General features: G+C 51.1%; 1 protein-coding gene and 1 long non-coding RNA gene across 12 annotated transcripts; one reads left to right on the top strand and one right to left on the bottom strand.

Moving 5' to 3' along the window:
- Positions 1-142: 142 nt before the first annotated feature.
- TSKS (testis specific serine kinase substrate) lies at positions 143-23,688 on the top strand. 9 transcript variants are annotated; one of them, XM_024237519.2, is made up of 11 exons: positions 143-443; positions 1,246-1,474; positions 14,987-15,082; positions 15,288-15,371; positions 15,995-16,078; positions 16,669-16,961; positions 18,035-18,229; positions 19,031-19,204; positions 21,421-21,556; positions 23,258-23,382; positions 23,509-23,688. In XM_024237519.2, the coding sequence occupies exons 1-11, from the start codon at positions 274-276 to the stop codon at positions 23,663-23,665; spliced, it is 1,743 nt and encodes a 580-aa protein (XP_024093287.1). In that variant the 5' UTR covers positions 143-273; the 3' UTR covers positions 23,666-23,688. The 9 variants fall into 9 exon arrangements, 6 of the variants coding, with proteins under 6 accessions (XP_024093287.1, XP_054396974.1, XP_054396972.1 ...); XM_054540999.1 differs by having other exon boundaries at positions 23,258-23,414; XM_054540997.1 differs by having other exon boundaries at positions 18,980-19,204.
- On the bottom strand, positions 11,057-16,699 carry LOC112130131 (uncharacterized). Of its 3 annotated transcripts, none has more exons than XR_008516683.2 (4): positions 16,222-16,699; positions 14,966-15,314; positions 13,288-13,507; positions 11,057-13,172 (listed from the first exon to the last, which is right to left on the bottom strand). It is a non-coding gene; the product is annotated as an uncharacterized LOC112130131 (long non-coding RNA). The 3 variants fall into 3 exon arrangements; XR_002912442.3 differs by having other exon boundaries at positions 13,288-13,393; XR_008516684.2 differs by having other exon boundaries at positions 13,288-13,374.
- Positions 23,689-24,088: the final 400 nt, after the last annotated feature.

The raw sequence follows: 24,088 nt of genomic DNA, 5'->3' as shown, positions 1-24,088 counted from the left end.
GGCTAGCATGAGTCCATCCACTGGAGCTCTGAAGACGGGGGGCATGTTGGGCATGTAACTAGAATCCTGAACAGGAGGAGTCCACTGAGAACCCTAGGGGAATGACCTGGGCCAGCATCTCTCCCTACCCTGTGCCCCCCACTTACTGGGGCCCAGTGGTTGGGTCCTTTGTGAGGCAGGCTGAGGGGACAGTGGATCCTGAGGGTCTGTGGTCACAGTAGGTAGGAAGTCTCAGAGGAAGGAGCCCCTCCCTGGGAGCCAGACCCCCACACCATGGCGAGCGTGGTGGTGAAGACGATCTGGCAGTCCAAAGAGATCCATGAGGCCGGGGACACCCCCACGGGGGTGGAGAGCTGCTCCCAGCTAGTCCCAGAGGCTCCCCGGGGGGTGACCAGCCGGGCCAAGGGGATCCCGAAGAAAAAGAAGGCCGTGTCGTTCCACGGGTGGGTTTGTTGCACCCTGTCAGGGATGGTTCTAATGCCCAGCACTGCCTCCAACAGAGCAGGAGTCCGACTGTGGGTGCTGGAGGAAGGGGAGGGGGAAAAGCCAGTGAGTGAGGGCCAGGAAAGAGGGCAGCAGTGAAGAGACATCAAGTCACAGGGAGGTAGAGAGGAAAAAGGTAATGGGGATGGATGGAGGGAGGAAAAAGCCAGTGGGGAGGGAAGAAGGAGAAGGGAGGCTAGTGAATGAAGAAGAAAGTAGATGGCGGGGGCAGAGAAGGGAGGAGAAAGTAGGCAGCGGGGAAGGAGAAGAAGAAAGTAGACAGTGGTGGTCAGGCACGGTGGCTCACGCCTGTAATCCCGGCACTTTGGGAGGCCGAGGCAGGTGGATCATGAGGTCAGGAGTTCAAGACCAGCCTGGCCAACATGGTGAAACCCCATCTCTACTAAAAATACTAAAATTAGCTGGGCGTGATGGCACATACCTATAACCCCAGCTACTCAGGAGGCTGAGGCAGGAGAATTGCTTGAACTGGGACCCAGAGTCGGAGGTTGCAGTGAGCCGAGATCGCGCCACTGCACTCCAGCCTGGGCAAGAGAGTGAGACACTGTCTCAAAAAAAAAAAAGAAAGAAAGTAGGCAGCATGGGGAAGGAGAATAAAGTAGGCAGCGGGGACAGAGAAGGGAGAAACTTGTATACAGTGAGGGTGGAGTCACAGGGGGTGCGGTATGGAGAAAGGAAGACAGGAGGGCCCAGACACCCTGGGGCTGCTTCTCCACCTTTCTGCCTGTTTCTCCTCTGCAGGGTGGAGCCCCAGATGTCCCACCAGCCCATGCACTGGTGCCTGAACCTCAAACGGTCCTCGGCCTGCACCAATGTGTCACTGCTCAACCTGGCCGCCATGGAGCCCACTGACTCCACGGGGACAGACTCCACAGTGGAAGACCTCAGCGGCCAACTCACGCTGGCCGGGCCCCCGGCCTCCCCTACCCTACCCTGGGATCCGGATGATGCAGACATCACAGAAATCCTGGTGAGGGCCCCCCACACCACCCGCTGGGGAAAACCGAGGTCCTCCACAAGGTGGTAGCAAATACTTAGGACGGGGGTGGGTGTTTTTGATTTGGAGTTAGAATGTTTTGGTCATTCAAGACCCAGAGGAACTAACTGGGAACTGCCTCCTCCTTCTCTGACAGCCAGCCATGAATCTGGGAGTTGGTCTTTTTTTTTTCTTCCTTTAGAGACAGTCTCACTGTGTTGCCCAAGATGGTCTCAAACTCCTGGGCTCAAGTGATCCTCCCACCTCGGCCTCCCACAGTGCTGGGATTACAGGCGAGAGCCACTGTGCCTGGCCTGGGTGGTCTTCAGTTCATACAGTCACTCCCAAATGTCCCCAGTGAGGCTGGGCTCAGGAAACAGGCCAGATCCCTGTGCTTGGGGAGCTCCCAGTCTGGTGGGGGCAAAAGACACAGACTAGGGTAAGAAATTCCCTAACGGAGGAGATCCCAGAGAAGGGCCCCTCAAGTCAGGCTGGGGGGTACCAGGGAAAGCTTCCTGGAGGAGGATGTCCTGCAACTGGACCTTAGTGAGTGAGTAGGAGTTCTCTGAGGGGAGTCAGCTAAGAATCTGGGGCAAAACTGAGAGATGAGCAAGATTTAGGGGGATTTAGGGAATTTCTGGCAAAAGTATAGAGGGTTACAACTGGGTCCTTTAACTCACCCCACACCTGGCTTCCTCTGGGCCAGGCCTGAAACAGGCTCTACCAGATACTGAGAACCACACTAACAATAGCCATGATCTTAATGATGCTGATAAGATTCACTAGCACTTTCTATGTTCAGGGAGCCCTGGTTTCCTCATGTGTAAAATGGAGATGCATACATTTGTTCCTTTATTTTTAAATTTTATTTATTTATTTATTTATTTTTTGAGACGGAGTTTCGCTCTTGTTGCCCAGGCTGGAGTGCAATGGCATGATCTTGGCTCACAGCAACCTCTGCTTCCCGGCTGGGTTCAAGCCATTCTCCTGCCTCAGCCTCCCGAGTAGCTGGGATTACAGGCATGTGCCACCACACCCAGCTAATTTTGTATTTTTAGTAGAGACAGGGTTTCTCCATGTTGGTCAGGCTGGTCTCGAACTCCGGACCTCAGGTGATCTGTCCACCTCGGCCTCCCAAAGTGCTGAGATTACAGGCGTGAGCCACCACGCCCAGCTTTTGTTTATTTATTTTTAAGGCAGGGTCTTGCTCTGTCTCCCAGGCTGGAGTGCAGTGGCGCAATCACAACTCACTGCAGCCTGGAACTCCTGGGCTCAAAGGATCCTCCCCTCTCAGCCTTCTGAGTAGCTGGGACCACAGGCACACACCTGGCTGATTTAAAAAAAAATTTTTGTAAGCCAGGCGCAGTGACCTATAATCTCAGCATTTTGGGAGGCCGAGGCGGGTGGATCATGAGGTCAGGAGTTCGAGACCAGTCTGGCCAATATGGCGAAACCCCGTCTCTACTAAAAATACAAAAATTAGCTGGGCCTGATGGTGTGTGCCTGTGGTGGCGGGCGCCTGTAGTCCCAGCTACTGCAGAGGCTGAGGCAGGAGAATTGCTTGAACCCGGGAGGCAGAGGTTGCAGTGAGCCAAGATCACGCCACTGCACTCCAGCCTGGGCGACACAGCGAGAGTCTGTAAAAAAAAATAATAATAATAATAATAATAATAATTTTTGTAGAGACAGGATCTCACAATGTTGTGCAATCTGGTCTTAAACTCAAGCAATTTTTGGGCCTCAGCCTCCCACCAAAGTGCTGGGATTACAGGAGTGCAACACCATGCCCAGCCACATTTATTCTTTTTAACAAACATCTCTTTTTGTTTCTTTATTTTTTGAGATGGAGTCTCACTCTGTAGCCAGGCTGGAGTACGGTGGTGAGATCTTGGCTCACTGCAAACTCCACCTCTCGGGTTCAAGTGATTCTCCCACCTCAGCCTCCCAAGTAGCTGGGATTACAAGAGCGCCACCACACCTGACTAATTGTTGTATTTTTAGTAGAGATGGGGTTTCACCATGTTGGCCAGGCTGGTCTCGAACTCCTGACCTCAGATGACCTCCCGCCTCAGCCTCCCAAAGTGCTGGGATTAGGGGCATGAGCCACCACACCTGGCCTCTCTTTTTCTTTCTTTTTTCTTTTTTTTTTTGAGACAGGATCTCACTCTATTGCCCAGGCTGGAGTGCAGTGGCATGATAATAGCTCACTGCAACCTCAAACCCTTGGGCTTAAGCGATCTTTCCACCTTGACCTCCCAAGTAGCTGGGACTGCAGGTGTACACCACCGTGCCCAGCTAAACAAATTTTTTTCTTTCTTTCTTTTTTTTTTTTTTTGAGACTGGGTCTTGTTCTGTTGCCCAGGCTAGAGTGACAGCATGACAGTCCAGGCACAATCTTGGCTCGCTGCAGCCTTGGCCTCCCCAGGCCCAGGTGATCCTCCCACTTCAGCCTCCCAAGTAGCTGTAACTACAGGCACATGCCACACACCCAGCTAATTTTTTTTTTTTTGGAGATGGAGTCTCGCTCTGTTGCCAGGCTGCAGTGCAGTGGTGTGATCTCAGCTCACTGCAACCTCCACCTCCCAGGTTCAAGCCATTCTCCTGCCTCAGCCTCCCTAGTAGCTGGGACTACAGGTGCGCGCCACCACGCCCGGCTAATTTTTGTATTTTTAGTAGAGACGGGGTTTCACCATGTTGGCCAGGATGATCTCGATCTCTTGACCTTGTCATCTGCCTGCCTCAGCCTCCCAAACTGCTGGGATTACAGGCATGAGCCACCGCGCCCGGCTTTACCCAGCTAATTTTTTAAAAAAATTTTTGAAGCCGGGCTTGGTGGCTCATGCCTGTAATCCCAGCAATTTGGGAGGCTGAAGCGGGCAGATCACCTGAGGTCGGTAATTCCAGACCAGCCTGATCAACATGGAGAAACCCCATCTCTACGAAAAATATACAATTAGCCGGACGTGGTGGCACATGACTGTAATCCCAGCTATGTGGGAGGCTGAGGCAGAAGAATCACTTGAACCTTGGAGGCAGAGGTTGCAGCGAACCGAGGTCATGCCATTGCACTCCAGCCTGGGCAACAAGAGCAAAACTCCGTCTCAAAAAAAAAAAAACAACAACTAAGGTAGACAGTGGTGTAGTAACCTCCACAAGGTCAAGGTTGGAGAGGTTGTAAGAGGCAGGACCAAGACAAGAAGGCTGCTGCTTTTGTCACTAATGCAAAAGGCCTTTCTCTCCCCAAGACTCCCTTGGGCTGAGTGGGGGATGTTTGGAGGGGAGAGACTGAGGCAGGGAGGCCAGAGGGGAGGCTGGGCGAGGGTCCAGGGAAGGAGGAGGAGCTTCAGAGAACAGGGCAAAGAGTCTGGTCTGGGAAGGATGTCTGGGAGACATCTCCTCCCTCAGACAGAAGAGCTCTCCGCTCTCTCTTGGGGAGTGTCCCTCAGGCAGCACTTGCAGCCGTTTGCCTCCCACCAGAGCTATTTCTGAGTCACATCCCCCACTGGATCGTGAAGCCTGAGAAAGTGCCCCAGGCAGCCAGGATCGAGGTCTGACACAGCCGCCAGCTCGCTGTGGGGCTGCAGGGGAGTGTCGGCCTCTAACCGGCTTCAAGTTCCTTCTCTGTGAAATGGAAAAAGTAATGACCTTGGGGTGCCTGCTGGAGAGGTGAGGGGGGCAGCAAGAGCTAGAACCAGCACCCAGCACCTGAGCTGCATCCAGAGAGAAGGCAGGGACGGACAGAGAGAAGGACACAGAGTCCCAGAGAGAGGGGATAGAGAGAGACCCAGAGAGAGAGGGAGACAGAGACCCAGAGAGAGAGGGGGGAACAGAGGCCCAGAGAGAGAGGGGAACAGAGGCCCAGAGAGAGAGGGGGACAGAGGCCCAGAGAGAGAGGGGGGAACAGAGACCCAGAGAGAGGGGAAGGAAGACCAGAGAGAGGGGACAGAGACCCAGAGACAGAGGGGGGCACATGCCTGTAATCCCAGCTACTCGGGAGGCTGAGGCAGGAGAATCGCTTGAACTCGGGAAGTGGAGGTTGCAGAGAGCCGAGATCGTGCCACTGCACTCCAGCCTGGTGACAGAGTGAGACTCTATCTCAAAAAAAAAAAAAAAAAAAAAAAAAAAAAAAAAAAAGAAGCAGAGACCTAAAGAGTAGAAAGGCAGAGACTCAGGAAAAATAAGTCAGAGACTCTGAGATTTGGGGGACAGAGCTGAATCAGGGTGAGACAGAAGACCAGAAATAGAGGAGGGGGATAGAGACCCAGAGACAGAAGGAACAGACACGGGCTGGGTGGGGACAGAGAACTGGAAAGAGGGGGACAGAGAACCAGGCAGTGATGGAGACCCTGGTTGAGAGAGTGTCAGTTTCCAGGTAGGAGGAAGGACAATGGGAACCCTGTGAAGGTAGTTGTTAGTTGTATCTCCATTTCACAGGTAGGGAAGCAGAGGCACAGAGAGGTGAAGTCCCCTCCATGAGGTCATACGGCTAGTAACTGGGAGAAATTAGCTGACCCTAGGTCCTGTTGCCTTGGTTTCCAGAACAATTACCCACAGGAAACCCAAGACCTTCTGAGTCTTCAGGTTAGAAAGACACTTTGTGTAATGCTTTCTATTGCTGTGAAACCAATTACACCAAAACTTCAAACAACGAACTTGGAGGGACTCAGCTGGGTGGGCCTGGCTCAGGGTGTCTCATGAGGTTGCAAACAAGATTTTGGCTGGGGCTGCAGTCACCTGAAGGTTGGACTGGGGCCAGAGGTTGTGCTACCAAAATGGGGCACTCACCTGCCCTTGGCTGGAGGCCTCAATTCCTTGCTACATGGGCCTCTTCATAGGTGGCTGCTTATGACATTGAGGCTATCATTCCCAAGAGGAAGAGAGAGCAAATAAGAAACAGTTCCTCTTATGAAGTAGTCTCTTACCTCACATATCATCAATTCTACTTTATTCTATTTTTTTATTTTTTGAGACAGAGTCTCTGTCACCTAGGCTGGAGTGCAGTGGCGCAATCGCGGCTTACTGCAGCCTCTGCCTCCCAGGTTCAAGCAATTGTCTTGCCTTAGCCTCCTGAGTAGCTGGCATTACAGGTGTGTGCCACCATGCTCGGCTAATTTTTGTATTTTTTGTAGAAACAGGGTTTCACCATGTTGGCCGGGCTGGTCTTGAACTCCTGACCTCAGGTGATCCGCCTGCCTCGGCCTCCCAAAGTGCTGGGATTACAGGCATGAGCCACCACAACCAGCCTGCCTTATTCTATTTCCCGGGTGTGAGTCAGTAAGTCCAGCTCATACTCAACTGAGGCAAATAAGGCTCCACGTTTTAAAGGAATGTGAAAGAATTTATGGACATATTTTAAACTATCACATTTTGTGGGATTTTTGTAGCTGCCCTTTATTGGGATGAGGAAGTTCCTTTCTTCCTATTTCTAGTTTGTTGAGTGTTTTTTTTTTTTTTTAATCATAAGAGGGTGTTATATATTGTAAAAAGCTTTTTCTCAACTGACATGATCATGTGGTTTTTTCCCTTTTATTCTATTAATACGGTATGTAACATTTATTTATTTTAGAGACAGAGTCTTGCTCTGTTTCCCAGGTTGGAGTCCAATGGTGCTATCATAGCTCACTGCAGCCTCAACCTCCTGGGCTCAAACAATCCTCCCACCTCAGCCTCCCAAGGAGGTGAGACCACAAGCACATGCCACTGTACCCAGATAATTTTTAAATTTTTTGGTAGAGATGGAGTCTCACTATGTTGACCTGGCTGGTCTAGAATTTCTGGCCTCAGGTGATCCTCCTGTCTCAGCCTCTCAAATTGCTGAGATGAGCCCCATGCCCAGTCATTGGTTGATTTTAGTATGTTGAACCAACCTTGCATTCCTGGGATAATTCCCACTTGGTCACGATGTATAATCCTTTTTACACGCTGCTGGATTTGGTTTGCTAGTATTTCGTTGAGGATTTTTGTGACCATAATCATAAAGGATATTGGTCTGTGGTGTTCTTTCTTTCTTTTTTTTTTTTTTTTTTTGAGATGGAGTCTTGCTCTGTCACCCAGGCTAGAATGCAGTGGCACAATCTCGGCTCACTGCAACCTCCACCTCCCAGGTTCAAGCGATTCTCCTGCCTCAGCCTCCCAAGTAGCTGGGACTACAGGTGCCTACCACCGTGCCCGGCTAATTTTTGTATTTTTAGTAGAGACAGGGTTTCACCATCTTGGCCAGGCTGGTCTCAAACTCCTAACCTCGTAATCCACCCACCTTGGCCTCCCAAAGTGCTGGGATTACAGGCATGAGCCACCACACCTGGCCTGGTCTGTGGTTTTCTTTTCTTGTGATCTCTTTGTTTGGTATCAGGGAAATACTGTCAGATATTTCCTGAGTTAGAAACTGCTCCTTCTATTTTTTGGTAGACTTTGAAATGGATTGTCAATTCTTTTTTTTTAATGATCGACAGGATTCACTGCTGAAGCCATCTGGTGCTAGGCTTTTCTTTGTTGGAAGTTTTAAAATTATGTTTTAATTCCATTTCTTTACTTGTTATGGGTCTTTTCGGACTTTCTAGGTCTTGAGTCAGTTTTGGTAGTTTGTGTGCTTCCAGACATTTTTCCACTGTATCTACATTATCTGATTTGTTGGCACACAATTGTTCAGTCTTCCTTTATAACCATTTTTCTTTCTGTACAGTTGGTAGTAATGTCTCCTCTGTCACTCTCCGCCTCCCGGGTTCACGCCATTCTCCTGCCTCAGCCTCCCGAGTAGCTGGGAATACAGGCGCCCGCCACCACGCCCAGCTAATTTTTCTGTATTTTTAGTAGAGGCGGGGTTTCATCGTGTTAGCCAGGATGGTCTCCATCTCCTGACCTCATGATCCACCCACCTCAGCCTCCTAAAGTGTTGGGATTATAGGTGTGAGCCACGGCACCCGGCCCTTTCTTCTTTTTAAATGTGTTTATAGCTATAAATTTCCCTTAAAGCATTTTTTCACTGTATCACTTACATTCTGGTATGCTGTATTTTCATTATTCTTCATCTCAAACAATCTTATAATTTCCTTTGTGATTTTTTTCTTTGACCCATTGGGTTTTTAAATTTTTTTCAGACAATGTTGCTCTGTCACCCAGGCGGGAGTGCAGTGGCATGGTTACAGCTCACTGCAGCCTCTCAACCTCTTGGGCTCAGATGATTCTCCTGCCTCAATCTCCTGAGTAGTGAGTGGGTCTACAGATGTGTGCCACAATGCCCAGCGAATTAAAAAAAACTTTTTTTGTAGAGATGAGGTCTCACTATGTTGCCCAGGCTGGTCTTGAACTCCTGGGCCCAAGTGATCCTCCCAAGTCGGCCTCCCAAAGAGCTGGGATTATAGGTGTGAGCCTCCATGCCTGGCACCATTGCTTTTTTTAGTGTGCTGTTTAATTTCCACACATTTGTGTGTTTCCCACGTTTATTTATTTTTTGTTCTTTTTTCGCTTTTTTTTTTTTTTGAGATGGAGTCTTGCTCTGTCGCCCAGGCTAGAGTGCAGTGGTGCAATCAAGCTCTGACTCCTGGTTTCATGCCATTCTCCTGCCTCAGCCTCCTGAGTAGCTGGGACTACAGGCATGTGCCACCACACCAGGCTAATTTTTTTGTATTTTAGTAGAGATGGGGTTTCACCATGTTAGCCAGGATGGTCTCAATCTCCTGACCTCATGATCCTACAGCCTTGGCCTCCCAAAGTGCTGGGATTACAGGCATGAGCCACCGTGCTCAGCCCCAAATTTCTTTCTGATACTGATTTCTAATTGCATTCTGCTGAGGTCATAGAGGTTAGAAAATATACTTTAGCCGGGTGCAATGGCTCACGCCTGTAATCCCAGCACTTTGGGAGGCCAAGTCAGGCAGATCACCTGAGGTCAGGAGTTTGAGACCAGCCTGACCAATATGGTGAAACCCCATCTCTACTAAACATACAAAAATTAGCCAGGTGTGGTGGCGGGCGCCTGTAGTCCCAGCTACTGGGGAGGCTAAGGCAGGGGAATCGCTTGAACCCAGGAGGCAGAGGTTGCAGTGAGCTGAGATCGTGCCACTGCACTCCAGCCTGGGGGACAGAGGGAGACTCTGTCTCAAAAAAAAAAAAAAAACAATAAAAAATAAAGTATCATAATGTAGCAACCCTAGAAACAGATTCTCCCCACTCATAAGGATTTGTTGTTATTATTGCTTGTTATAGTTGCTTTTCATTTTATTATTTTTATTTATTTATTTTTATTATTATTTGAGACAGGATCTTGCTCTGTTGCCCAGGCCACTGTACAGTGGCATGATCGTGGCCCACTGCAGCCTCTAACTCCCAGGCTTAAGGGGTCCTCCTGCCTCAGCCTTGTGAGTAGCTGGGACTACAGGTATGCACTACCAAGCTCAGCTAATTTTATTTTATTATTATTATTATTATTTTTTTTTTTTTGAGATGGAGTCTTGCTCTGTTGCCCAGGCTGGAGTGCAATGGCACAATCTCGGCTCACTGCAAGCTCTGCCTCCCGGGTTCACACCATTCTCCTGCCTCAGCCTCCTGAGTAGCTGGGACTACAGGCGCCCGCCACCACGTCCGGCTAATTTTTTGTATTTTTTAGTAGAGACAGGGTTCACCATGTTAACCAGGATGGTCTCGATCTCCTGACTTCGTGATCCACCCGCCTCGGCCTCCCAAAGTGCTGGGATTACAGGCATGAGCCAACACGCCCGGCCTATTTTATTACTATTTTTTAAGGGATTAGGTTTTACTATGTTGCTCAGGCTGGTCTTGAACTTCTGGGCTCAAGCAATCCTCCCACCTCATCCTCCCAAATTGTTGGAATTACAGGTGTGAGCTACTGCACCTGACCTGTAGTTGCTTTTTAAAAAACAGACTTTTCTGAACTATTTCTGTAATATCTGTGTTCTTTGTCATGTTTGGCCACTGAAGTCTCTGTTCTCTGATTTTAGTGGTTAGCTAATGACTGGAGAGACATTTCCTTAAACTGGAACGACAAAATCTTCTAGTCTTTGCCAAACGGCACTCTGTGTGCCTGATGAGGCACACCTTTAACACTCAGACAATTTACAACTCTACCTTAGCCTTCCCTTCCTGCTTGTGCAGCGTTTCACGGTTTCAAGGTCAGGCAGAAGTGAAAAGCTTGGGGCCTTCTCAGAACTTTCCCAAGCATGTACACAACCCTACACAGGCCAATGGCTTTCTACATTCCCAGGAATTTGTTGGAACATTTCAAGGCTTCTACAGATATGTCCATCAGATTTTCCTTTTAAGATTTTTTGTTTTTTATTGTTTACTCCAACTGTTATCCATTGCCTTCGGCAGTAGCAACATTAAAACAAGCGTAATTTTTTTTTTTCTTTACAAATGTTCCCTCTCCCACTCCGTGTTAGTCCATTCTTGCATTGCTATAAAGGAATACTCGAGGCTGGGTATAAATAAAAGAGGTTTAATTGGCTTATGCTTCACAGGCTATCTGTTAAACATGGTGCCAACATCTGCTCAGCTTTTGGTCAGGGCCTCATAGCAGAAGGTGATGGAGCCAGCATATCATCTGGCAAGAGCAGGAGCAAGGAGGTGCCACACAGGTTTTGTTGTTTTTTTTTTTTTGAGATGGAGTTTCACTCTGTCACCCAGGCTGGAGAGCAGTGGCGTGATCTCGATTCACTGCAACCTCCACCTCCTGGGTTCAAGCAATTCTCCTGCCTCAGCCTCCCGAGTAGCTGGGACTACAGGCATGCACCACTATGCCTGGCTAATTTTTGTATTTTTAGTAGAGACGGGGTTTCGCCATGGTGGCCAGGCTAGTCTTGAATTCCTGACCTCAAGTGATCCGCCCACCTTGGCCTCCCAGAGTGCTGGGATTACAGGCGTGAACCACTGCGCTCAGCCTGGGAGTTACATTTTTTTGATGTTGTTTTTGAGACAGGATCTCAGTGTCATCCAGACTGGAGTGCAGTGGCGCAATCTCGGCTCACTGCAACATCCACCTCCCAGGTTCAAGCGATTCTTCAACCTCAGCCTCCTGAGGAGCTGGGACTACAGGTGCACACCACCACACCTGGCTACTTTTTGTTTGTTTTTTTTTTTTTTTGTAGAGATGGGGTCTTACCATGTTGTCCAGGCTGCTCTCAAACTCCTGAGCTCAAGTGAACCTCCTGCCTCAGCCTCCCAAAGTGCTGGGATTACAGGTGTGAGCCACTGTGCCTGGCAAGGGATGACATTTTAACATGAGATTTGGAGGGGACAAACATCCAAATCTTTCCTTCAACTATCAGAGATGCTTTCAGGGCTTTGCCAGTTCTGAAAAGGAAAGACAAATATTCTGTGTGGGGTCTTCCCAGGTATCACTTAATCATAGAATGACTCTTCTTTGGGTTATGAGGCTTTGAATGAGTTCTAGCTTCATTCTGCTTCCTCCCTGTGGGAAATGTGGGCTGTTATTTTCCAGGGTTCCTGCTGAGCTAGGGAGTGGAAGATAGGACTAGGATAAGTTAAAATTCCTCAAGTCTTGCCATTTTTATCGAGAGTCACTTTTCTTGAATAAATGCTCCTTGAGTTGCTGCAAGCCTTTGGTTAATTTCCAGAATTGTGAAAAAACTGCTTCTTATGGTTTTTGTTAGTTTTTTCATTGTTTTTATGGAGCGATGGAATTTTTGAATTCCTTTTTTTTTTTTTGAGATGGAGTCTCACTCTGTCGCCCAGGCTGGAGTGCAATGGCACCATCTAGGCTCTCTGCAACCTCCTCCTCCCAGATTCAAGCGATTCTCCTGTGTCAGCCTCCCAAGTAGCTGGGATTACAAGTGCCTGCCACCACGCCTGGCTAATTTTTTGTATTTTTAGTAGAGACGGGGTTTCACCACGTTGGTCAGGCCGAACTCCTGACCTCAAGCGATCCACCCACCTCGGCCTCCCAAAGTGCTGGGATTACAGGTGTGAGCCACTGTGCCCAGCCTGAATTATTTAATCCACCATTTTGCTGAGTTAACTGGATACAATATTTCTTATCACACTTCTTCCCCAGAGCAATCATGCAAGAAATGTGTTGCTGCCTCCATCTTACAAGGGAGGAAACTTATTCTATCTTTTGTGTATTAGTTCAGCAACCATGAGAGAAACCAAGAGAAATGTTTTTTTGCACATAAAATGCTTGATAAGCATAGTAGCTCTGCTCTTCAAATGCAGCAGGTTACAGGCGCCTATGTTCTGGTTGCTCAGCCATTTCTAGACAGTTGCTCTCACCACTGCCTTCCAGCCATTAAGCAGGGGGAACAGGGGAAGAGATCATGCCTGTCTTTTCCACACATCGACCAGTGCCCACTTCCCTTCCATCGGCTGGAACTGGTCATAAACAGCTGGCAGAGGGCTCTCTGGGTCTCTTCTCCTTCAATTGTGAAATAAGAATGTCAATGATAGGCCGGGTGCGGTGGCTTACGCCTATAATCCCAGCACTTTGGGAGGCCGAGGTGGGCGAATCACAAGGTCAGGAGATCAAGACCATCCTGGCCAACATGGTGAAACCTTGTCTCTACTAAAATGCAAAAAATTAGCCTGGCGTGGTGGTGCACACCCATAGTGCCAGCTATTCGGGAGGCTGAAGCAGGAGAATTGCTTGAACCTGGGAGGGAGAGGTTGCAGTGAGCCTAGATCATGCCACTGCACTCCAGCCTGACAAAAGAGCAAGACTCTGTCAAAAAAAAAAAAAAAGAATGTCAATGATATTGAAGTTATACATTTGACTACCATAACAAAAAAACACAAAATAACACAGCTTGAATAACACAGAAGATGTAATGTCTCACCCTGAAAGTCTTCACAGGTGGTTGGAATGGAGTATGGCGGCTCCATGTCAAGGATTCAGGCTCCTTCTGTCTCGTTGTGTCCTCTATCTGCTGGTCCAAGACAGCCCTCAATTGTGCATTCCAGTGAAATGAGAGAAAAAGGGAAAGTTCTCACTCTTTTCCTTTAAGGGATGACTCAGAAATTCACTATAATTCTGCACAGTCTAAGTAATGATGTAAGCTAAAAAAATAAATAAAAGAGAGAGAGAAAAAGGAGGCTGGGCACAAGGGGCTCATGCCTGTAAGACCAACACTTATAGGCTGACACAAAAGGATCACTTGAGCCCAGGAGTCTGAGGCCAGCTTGGGTAATGTAGTGAGAACCCATCTATACCAAACATTTTAAAATTTTGCTGGGCATGGTAGCAAGCACCTATACTCTTAGCAACTTGGGAGGCTGAGGCAGGACGATCATTTGAGCCCAGGAGCTGGTGAGCTATGATAGTACCGCTCCACACCAGCCAGGGTAATAATGAGAGACCCCCCCCCCACACCTCCCCCCAAAATAAATTGACTACATTATTTCCACTCACATTCCATTGGCCAGAACTTTAGTCACATGGCCACACCTAGCTGCAAGGAAACCTGGGAAATGTAGTCTCTGATTGGGCAGCCATGTGCCAGGCTAAGGCTTCTGTAATTGTCCAAGCTGGGAGAATGGATCCTACCACATGCATCCCTCCTGAACCACAGATTGGCAGGAGTCGCACAACACTTTATGTGATATAAAGTAATGATGACCAGAGGCCACATGGTGTTATGGTTTAAAACAAGGGTTCTGAATCTAGATTCTGATGAGGTCGCCTAATGTGCTGAGTGCCCGGGAAGACAAGGGATATCCCATTTCTGAGACCCATTTGTCTCACTTGTAAAATAGGCCAAATAACCTCAAGAGGTGGAGTTGTGAAGAATAAAAGACAAGTGCTTGGTGCATAGCAAGTGCTCATATCTGAAAAGTAGCTTTCTTTGTAATTCACCAGTTCCTGGAGAGAAAGACAGGGCATGTGTTTTCAAAGTTTATCTTTTTAAGCTGTGGACCCCAAGGACTTTTTTTTTTTTTTTTTAGACGGAGACTCGCTCTGTCACCCAGATTGGAGTACGGTGGTGCAATCTCAGCTCACTGCAGCCCCCGCTTCCCAGGTTCAAGCAATTCTCCTGCCTCAGTCTCCCAAGTAGCTGGGATTAAAGGCACGCACCACCACGCCTGGCTAATTTTTGTATTTTTAGTAGAGTTGGGGTTTCACCATGTTGGCCAAATTGGTTTTGAACTCCTTACCTCAAGTGATCCACCCACCTCGGCCTCCCAAAGTGCTGGGATTACCAGAGTGAGCCACAGCGCCTGGCGCCCAAGGACATTTAGCTCAGTGTTTAGTTGAGTCCATCCCTCTTCCTCCACGTGTCTGAGCACCCCACCTCCATCCCCCATTCCCTCCTGGATCCTATTTTTCTCCCAGCCCACCATGAAGAAAGGTCGTTTATCCCCTGGGTTTGCCGCACAGGAATGCTAAGAATCAGCGGTATAGCTCTTGGCTCCAAGTCACACAGCCATTCCAGGGCAAAATCAAGGTGTAAACACAGCCTCCCAGTTCTGGAATTTTTCTTGGGCTTGGGGCTTGCCCCCACATACCCACTAACTCACCTGTCTCCCATTCTTTCCCAGAGTGGGGTCAACAGTGGATTGGTCCGCGCCAAAGACTCCATCACCAGCTTGAAGGAAAAGACCAACCGGGTTAACCAGCACGTGCAGTCTCTGCAGGTGTGAGGACCCCCTATATCCAACACCTGCCCTTCCTCCAGGGCCAAGTTCCCTTCTTGGAGCCTGCCTCCAGCAGAATGCACCCATAGCTCAGTTGGGGATCTTGAGGCTCAGAAGGAAGAGGAACCTTCCCAGGCCCAGATCTTCTTTTCCACAGGCTGTCCCCTTGTGTCCTTGGCTAACCTTTCCTCCTTCCGTGCTCCAGAGCGAGTGTTCTGTGCTGAGCGAGAATCTGGAGAGAAGGCGGCAAGAGGCAGAAGAGTTGGAGGGGTACTGCATTCAACTCAAGGTGAGCCAGTGGGACGCAGGAATGGGTGGGGAGAGGGGAATGGGAGTAAGAAGAGGGTGGGAGAAAGAGGGGAGGAGGCTGGGTGCAATGGCTCACATCTGTAATCCCAGCACTTTGGGAGGCCGAGGCAGGCAGATCACCTGAGGTCAGGAGTTTGAGACCAGCCTGGCCAACATGGTGAAACCCCATCTCTACTAAAAATACAAAAATTAGCCAGGTGTGGTGGCGGGCGCCTGTAATCTCAGCTACTTGGGAGGCTGAGGCAGGAGAATTGCTTGAATCCAGGAGGTGGAAGTTGCGGTGAGCCAAGATTGCGCCACTGCACTCCAGCCTGGGCGACAGAGCAAGACTCAGTCTCAAAAGAAAAAAAAAAGAAGAAAAGAAAAGAAAGGGGAGAAATGGAATGGGTGGACCAAAGAGAGGTGGGAAGAAGTGGAGGGGTACCACTCTGGCACATCTGGCTAAGGAGGAAGCCATCCCTTTAGCCAAGGAAATGAGCTGGTGAGTGCGTCTTGTACTGGGGGGCTGGGAGGCCTGGAGCCTGTATGGAAACAGACAGGCTAAGGGTTGGGAGGCGGAACTGGAATGGGAAGGCAGGGCCCTCGCCCTGGTGTCTGACCCAGGAGAACTGCTGGAAGGTGACCCGGTCTGTGGAAGATGCTGAAATCAAAACCAACGTCTTGAAGCAGAATTCTGCCCTGCTGGAGGTAAGGGCTAGGGGGCAGTCCCAGGATTTGTGGGAGGAGGTCAGATGCACGAGGGACTCAAGATACACTTTTAGGTGGAACTCCCCGCCCCGACACCACCACCACACTGCACCTTCATGCACATAGTCATCCTTAGAACTCACTGATAAGAGGGATTCAAATGAGGCTCCAACACCCAGATGGGGGACTCTTGCCCTGCAGTCACATTCAGGTCCCAGAAAGAGACTCGAGCTGGACTTCAGGTGAGAAGGCCTGTCCTGTCCACATGCCCACTCATTTTCCAACAAAATGCTGAGAAAGCTTCAGTTGTTCTTGCCAAGTGGCCGGGACTGGTATTTGACGCCTGGAAGGCTTGGAGGGCTGGGTGGATACCTGGAGGCAGGCTGTGGGAGGTTAGCGGGAATTGGGGTCCAACTGGGCCTCAAATGGTGCCTCCCCTCCCTAATGACAGCCGGTGAGACTTCCAACATCCTGTCCCCACAGGCATTCTACTTCCAATCTCAGGGAGTACTGGAGCGGATTTTGGGGTGGAGGTGGTTGCGGGAGGAAAGCGGCTGGACGCTGTGACCCCGTCCTCTCTTACCGCCCAGGAGAAGCTGCGCTACCTCCAGCAGCAGCTGCAGGATGAGACGCCGCGACGGCAGGAGGCCGAGCTGCAGGAGCCGGAGGAGAAGCAGAAGCCGGAGGCTGGCCTCTCTAGGAACGGCCTGGGCCCCGCCACCACGTCCCAGGGCTGCCCCGGCCCGCCAGGGAGTCCCGACAAACCCTCGCGGCCGCGCGGCCTGGTCCCCGCAGGCTGGGGAATGGGGCCTCGGGCAGGTGAGGGCCCCTACGTGAGCGAGCAGGAATTGCAGAAGGTGTTCACCGGCATCGAGGAGCTGAGGTGGGCGGGACCTAGGGGCGGAGCCTCGAAAACGAGATGGGCGGGGACTCAGGGGTGGAGCCTCGAGGAGCTGCGGTGGGCGGGACCCAAGGGACGGGGTTCTCAAGGAGCTGAGGTGGGCGGTGACATGGGTGGAGCCTCGGGGACCTGAGGTGGGAGGGAACATGGGAGGAGCCTCGAGGAACAAAGGTGGGTAGAGACACGGGAGGAGTCTCCAGGAGCTACGGTGGGCGGGGACACAGGGGAGGAGCCTCAAATATCTTTTTTTTTTTTTTTTTTTTTTTTGAGGCGGAGTCTCGCTTGTCGCCCAGGCTGGAGTGCAGTGGCGCCATCTCGGCTCCATACAAGCTCCGCCTCCCGGGTTCATGCCATTCTCTCACTTCAGCCTCCCCAGTAGTTGGGACTACAGGCGCCCGCCACCACGCCTGGCTATTTGTTTGTATTTTTAGTAGAGACGGGGTTTCACCGTGTTAGCCAGGATGGTCTCGATCTCCTGGCTTCGTGATCCGCCCGCCTCGGCCTCGCAAAGTGCTAGGATTACAGGCTTGAGCTACCGCGCCCGGCCTAGATCTTAACCGGAAGGCGACAAGGCTGGGGTCTCCAAGAACAGAGGAGGGAATGCCCCGAAGGCAGTGACCTGAGCAAGGGAGGGACAGAATAAAGGAACTTTTTTGAGTTTTGGGCTGCTGGGAGGCAGGTCCAGGCCTGGTGAAACTGAGGTGGGCGGGGCTTAGGAGAGGAGTGGTCCTGGAGGCACCAACTGGGGCAGAGTAGGGTGGGCAGTGCCTTGGGGGGCCAGTGTCTGGAGGAGCCCAGGTAGAGGTTGGGGACCTGACCAGGAAAGGGCCAAGATAGCCAATAAAGGAAGGGGATAAAGGCGGGGCTCTGGAGGACACGACCAAATTTCACCAAATGGAGGGTGCAAGAAAATTTGGTGACCTGGGTGGGCCTGGAGCCACGGGCATGGTCTCAGTGGGGTGAGATAGGTGAGTCCTTTCCCACCTATCTCGTGGAGGTAGGTAGGGACCTGTCGAAGCCTAGCCCCTACCCATTCCCGCCCTCTGCCCCTCCAGGAGAGAGGTGTCCTCACTGACCGCCCGGTGGCATCAGGAGGAGGGGGCGGTGCAGGAAGCCCTGCGGCTGCTCGGGGGCCTGGGCGGCAGGGTCGACGGCTTCCTAGGCCAGTGGGAACGGGCACAGCGCGAACAGGCACAGACGGCGCGGGGCTTGCAGGAGCTGCGAGGTCGGGCGGATGAGCTGTGCACCATGTGAGGACTGGGGCCAGTGCATGGGAAGACCGGAAGGGGCAGGGCGATCCCAACCCGAGGGCGGGGTCTTGAGGGAAATGGGTAGGCCAATCAGCTATGGTCAGGCATTCCAGAACATATACCGACATCGGGAAACATCAATTAGAGAGCAGGAAGGGTTGCATCAGCCCTAATAAGGCCTGAGGGGTGGAATCAATTAGAGAAGGGGTGTGGTCTATACCTTAAAAGGGCAAAGGGTGGGGTCAAGTGTGATCCGAGAAAGTCAATTAGAGAACTAGGAGGGGCATTCCAAACAGTAATCTACAAAAGGTGGCCCAGTGAGGTGGCTCACATCTATAATCCCAGAACATTGGGAGGCCGACGTGGGCGGATTACTTGAGGCCAGGAGTGCAAGACCAGCCTGGGCCACATAGCGGAGACCCCATCTCTACAAACAATTTAAAAATTAGCTGGGAGTGGTGTGGTGTCGCACCCTGGTAGTCCTAGCCACTCGGGAGGCTGAGGCAGGAGTGATCGCTTGAGCCCAGGAGTTCAAGGCTTCAGAGAACTATGATGGTGCTGCTGCACTCCAGCCTGGGCCACAGAGCCAGACCCTGGCTCAAAATAGTCAATAGATATATAAAATAACATAACATAAAATAAAATACAAAAAGTGAGGCCAGTCAGAGCAGAGACGGGAGGGCAGGGTGGAGAATTGCTGACCAGATGGAGACACAAGTGGTGGGCTAATAATGGGTGGAGTCTTGCCAGGGTTATACCACTGAAGAGACGACCCGGCAGCACTGGTTACTCATGCCTCAGGGTGGAGCGGTCAGCAGTGTCTATGGCTTCACTGAAGAGCGAACTGGAGGGGCTGGGCCCACTGAAACCCATTCTGGAGGAGTTTGGGCGGCAATTTCAGAACTCTCGAAGAGGGCCTGACCTCTCCATGAACCTGGATCGGTCCCACCAAGGCAACTGTGCCCGCTGTGCCAGGTAACGGGGCTGGGCCTGCCTCTGGGAGCCTTGTGGATAGGACATTAAAGGAGATGCGGAAGGAGATGGGACATTAGTGAAGGGTGGGGCGCTGTTCATTTTGGGAGACAAGGCATCCCAGTGCATTGTAGAAACAACCGGTCCTGCTGCACTAGAAGCCTCATTTGTTCCCACTCTACAAGGTAGAATCAGTGTCTTGAGGAACTCAAGAGAAACTTGGTACAGGCCGGGCGCAGTGGCTCACGCCTGTAATCCCAGCACTTCAGGAGACCAACGTGGGCGGATCACTTGGTGTCAGGAGTTCGAGACCAGCCTGGCCAACATGGTGAAACCCCGTATCTACGAAAAATACAAAAATTAGCCGGGCGTGGTGGCGCGTGCCTGTAATCCCAGCTACTCAGGAAGTTGGGGCATGAAATTCACTTGGACCAGGCCGGGCGCGGTGGCTCACACCTGTAATCCCAGCAGTTTGGGAGGCCGAGGCGGGCGGATCATGAGGTCAGGAAATCAAGACCTTCCTTGCTAACACGGTGAAACCCTGTCTCTACTAAAAATACAAAAAAAATTAGCCAGGCATGGTGGTGGGTGCCTGTAGTCCCAGCTACTAGGGAGGCTAAGGCAGGAGAATGGCGTGAACCCGGAGGTGGAGCTTGCAGTGAGCTGAGATCACGCCACGGCACTCCAGCCTGGGAGATAGAGCGAGACTCCATCTCAAAAAAAAAAAAAAAAGAAAGAAAGAAATTCACTTGGACCCAGGAGGCGGAAGTTGCAGTGAGCCAAGATCACGCCACTGCACTCCAGCCTGGTAGGTAGAATGAAACTGTGTCTCAAAAAAATAAAAATAAAATAAAAAGGGTGGACGCAGGGGTTCATGCCTGTTATCCCAGCACTTTGGGAGGCCAAGACGGGCAGATCACTGAGGTCAGGAGTTTGAGACCAGCCTGGCCAACATGGTGAAACCCCGTCTCTACTAAAAATACAAAAATTAGCTGGGCGTGGTTGTGAGTGCCTGTAATCCCAGCTACTCGGGAGGCTGAGGCCGAAGAATCTCTTGAACCTGGGAAGTGGAGGGTGCAGTGAGCCAAGATCGCGCCATTTCACGCCAGCCTGGGCGACAGCAAGACTCCATCTCAAAAAAAAAAGAACTTGGTACATTTTGAGCATCATATTTCCAGTGCATTGTGGGAAGGCTGGGATGTGAACATGAGGGGAGGCGGGGTTTCAGTGCACTGAGGGGAAAGTGAGACCTTGGTGTATGGTGGGAGCCAAGGGATACACCATTTTTGGTCCATTGTGGGAAGATACATTGTAGGAAAGGGGGACTCACAGTACAACATGAAATCGAGTTTCATTAGTGTATTATGGGAAGTGTTAGTTCTTGACAGCCTTTGGAAACTGAGGGCTGTCTGGTGCCCTTAGAAATAGTGACTCTGGCTGGGCGTCGTGGTTTACGCCTGTAATCCCAGCACTTTGGGAGGCCAAGTGGGAGGATCACCGGAGGTCAGGAGTTTAAGACCGGCCTGGACAACATGGTGAAACCCCATATCTACTAAAAACACAAAAATTAGCTAGGCGTGCTGGCAGGTGCCTGTAGTCCCTGCTACTCAGGAGGCTGAGGCAGGAGAATCGCTGAACTCAGGAGGCAGAGGTTGCAGTGAGCCAAGATCGTGCCACTGCACTCCAGCCTGTGTGACAGAGCGAGATTCCATCTCAAAAAAAAAAAAAAAACAAAAAGGGCCGGGCCCAGTGGCTCACACCTGTAATCCCAGCACTTTGGGAGGCCGAGATGGGCAGATCACGGGGTCAGGAGATCAAGACCATCCTGGCCAACATGGTGAAACCCCATCTCTACTAAAAATACAAAAACTAGCCGGGTATGGTGGCACATGCCTGTAGTCCCAACTACTTGGGAGGCTGGCGCAGGAGAATCGCTTGAACCCGGGAGGTGAAGGTTGCAGTGAGCCAAGATTGCCCCACTGCACTCCAGCCTGGGTAACAGAGCCAGACTCCATCTCAAAAAAAAAAAAAAAAGGAGTAGTGATCCCCAGAGCATCATGGAAACCAAGGGACAGCTGGTGCACAGTCCATGATGGGAAGGTTGCATAGGGTGCATACTGGAAACGAGGCCAAATGGAGGCTCCACAGGTGAGCATGGGGCATGGGGCATCCTGGAGTTGGTACTGGGCCTCTTTATCTGGTAACCGCCCCTCCCCCAGCCAGGGGTCACAGTTGTCCACGGAGTCCCTGCAGCAGCTGCTGGACCGAGCGCTGACCCCGCTAGTGGACGAGGTGAAGCAGAGGGGCCTGACTCCTGCCTGTCCCAGCTGTCAGAGGCTACACAAGAAGATTCTGGTACCGGGGAATATGGGCCACCATGTCCCACTTTACTTTTCTGTTGGAGCAAAGGGAGGGGAACCCCAGACTCAAGGGTACTGCTGGTATGTGGCAGAAGGGGAAGGGCTGAGCTGGGAGCAGCAGGCACTGGGGGAGGACGTGGCCCTAATGCATGGGGAGACGGACAAGCAGTTTGGTGGTGAGGGAGTCACAGGCCAATCATTACGAAACCTCGGAAGATGGACTTGGGCCTAAAGCACGATGGGACGTTGGATCTAGTGCATTGTGGGACACGAGACAGACACCAGTCTAAAGCTTCATGGAACATAGGCCTAATTTTCTCTAAACTTTTAGAGAGGCGGTGCATTGTACGAGATCATTGGGGTCAGCTATATTGAGGTAAAATAGGAGACCCAGTGACTGTAGGTCCCAGTTAGCTGATGCATTATGAGAAATGGAACCACAGCTCTTCCTGGGGCATTGCACAACACACTCAGCCCAATAGTTGGTGGAACTTAAGCCCTAGTGCACTGTATTATGGGATGTTGACCTAATGTACTATGGGATTATGTTGTAGTGGGTGAGACAGACAAGTGAGGCACTGTGGGACATTGATGTGGCCGAGCTATAGGACTGATACATGAGAGGACATGGGGCTTGGTGCAGTTGGACATAGAGAACCAGGGCACTAAGGACTGTTTTTTGTTTGTTTTTGGGTTTTTTTTGAGATGGAGTCTCGCGTTGTCGCCCAGGCTGGAGTGCAGTGGCACAATCTCGGCTCACTGCAAGCTCCGCCTCCTGGGTTCACGCCCTTCTCCTGCCTCAGCCTCCCAAGTAGCTGGGACTACAGGCACCTGCCACCATGCCTGGCTAATTTTTTGTATTTTTAGTGGAGACAGCGTTTCACCATGTTAGTCAGGATGGTCTCGATCTCCTGACCTCATGATCCACCTGCCTTGGCCTCCCAAAGTGCTGGGATTACAGGCGTGAGCCACTGTGCCCAGCCTTTTGTTTTTTGGAGACAGAGTCTCTCTCTGTTGCCCCAGGCTGGAGTGCAGTGGCGCCATCTTGGCTCGTTGCAACCTCCACCTCCCAGATTCAAACAATTCTCGTGTCTCAGCCTCCTGAGCAGCCAGGATTACAGGCATACACCACCACGCCCAGCTAATATTTGTAGTTTTAGTAGAGATGGGGTTTCACCCTGTTGGCCAGGCTAGTCTCGAACTCTTGACCTTAAGTGATCCACCCGTGTCGGCCTCCCAAAGTGCTAGGATTACAGGTGTGAGCCACTGCACCTGGCCAGGACTTTTGTGTGAGAGGTGCTGGTCTAATGGATAAGGAGATGTGGGGTCTTCTAAATTATGGAATGTAGGAGCTCACCATGTGGTAGGATACTGGGGCGCATACACATATCAAATGTAGGATAGTTCATGAGCTTAGGAGACAGATGATAGGCACTGATTTAGTGCTTGCTGGGACATAGGTCAGTGCATCATGGGACAGACAATAGGACAGACACAGATTTAGTCCACAACGGAATCTGGAGACCAGTGCATTGTGGGATGCTGGGGTCAGTCTCAAGCTCAAGGCATGATGGGAAACTCTGAGGGAGAAATGTGGGCCCCATGGGACCCTACCCTTTGCCCTCCGCAATCCAGTTCCCCCTCCATCCCCAGCCCAGTCCAGCAAGCCCAGCTACACCTACGGTCCTCTCCCCAGGAGCTGGAGCGCCAGGCCTTAGCCAAACACGTCAGGGCAGAGGCCCTGAGCTCCACCCTTCGGCTGGCCCAAGACGAGGCCCTGCGGGCCAAGAACCTACTGCTAACAGACAAGATGAAGCCGGAGTGAGGAAGGAGGCTGAGGGCGTGGGAGGAGGGTGAGATCTTGGGGAAAGGGCCTGATCTCCCCTTCCACTCCAACACCCCAGCACCTAGCCATGCCGGCATCAACTCCCCGCTGCCTCATGACAGGGAGAAGATGGCCACTCTGGACCATCTACACTTGAAGATGTGCTCCCTCCACGATCATCTCAGCAACCTGCCACTTGAGGGGTCCACGGGAACAATGGGGGGAGGCAGCAGTGCAGGAACCCCCCCAAAACATGGGGGCTCAGCCCCTGAACAATAAATAGCCTCTCATGCTGGCATGAATTCTGTCTGCTTTTTGGCACCAGAGTCCTAGTGAATTGGCCACACACCATGCACTCCCTCTATGCCCAATGTGATTTATTATTTTAATTAATTAATTAACTTTATTATTCTTTTTGAGACAGATTCTCACTCTGTCACCCAGGCTGAAGTGCGTGTGATCTCGGCTCACTGCAACCTCCACATCCTGGGTTCAAGCAATTCTCCTGTCTCAGCCGCCCGAGTAGCTGGGATTACGTTCGCACACCATCACGCCTGGCTAAGTTTTTGTATTTTCAGTAGAAACAAGGTTTCCCCATGTTGCCCAGGCTGGTCTCAAACTCCTCAGCTCAGGCAATCTGCCTGCCTTGGTCTCCCAAAGTGCTAGGATTACAGGTGTGAACCACCCCAGCCCACTGTGATT

This window comes from Pongo abelii, chromosome 20 (genome assembly GCF_028885655.2).
Source record: "Pongo abelii isolate AG06213 chromosome 20, NHGRI_mPonAbe1-v2.0_pri, whole genome shotgun sequence".
NCBI classification, from domain to species: domain Eukaryota; kingdom Metazoa; phylum Chordata; class Mammalia; order Primates; family Hominidae; genus Pongo; species Pongo abelii.
Note: the sequence above shows the minus strand (reverse complement) of the source record. Positions and strands in the feature narration are given on the sequence as shown.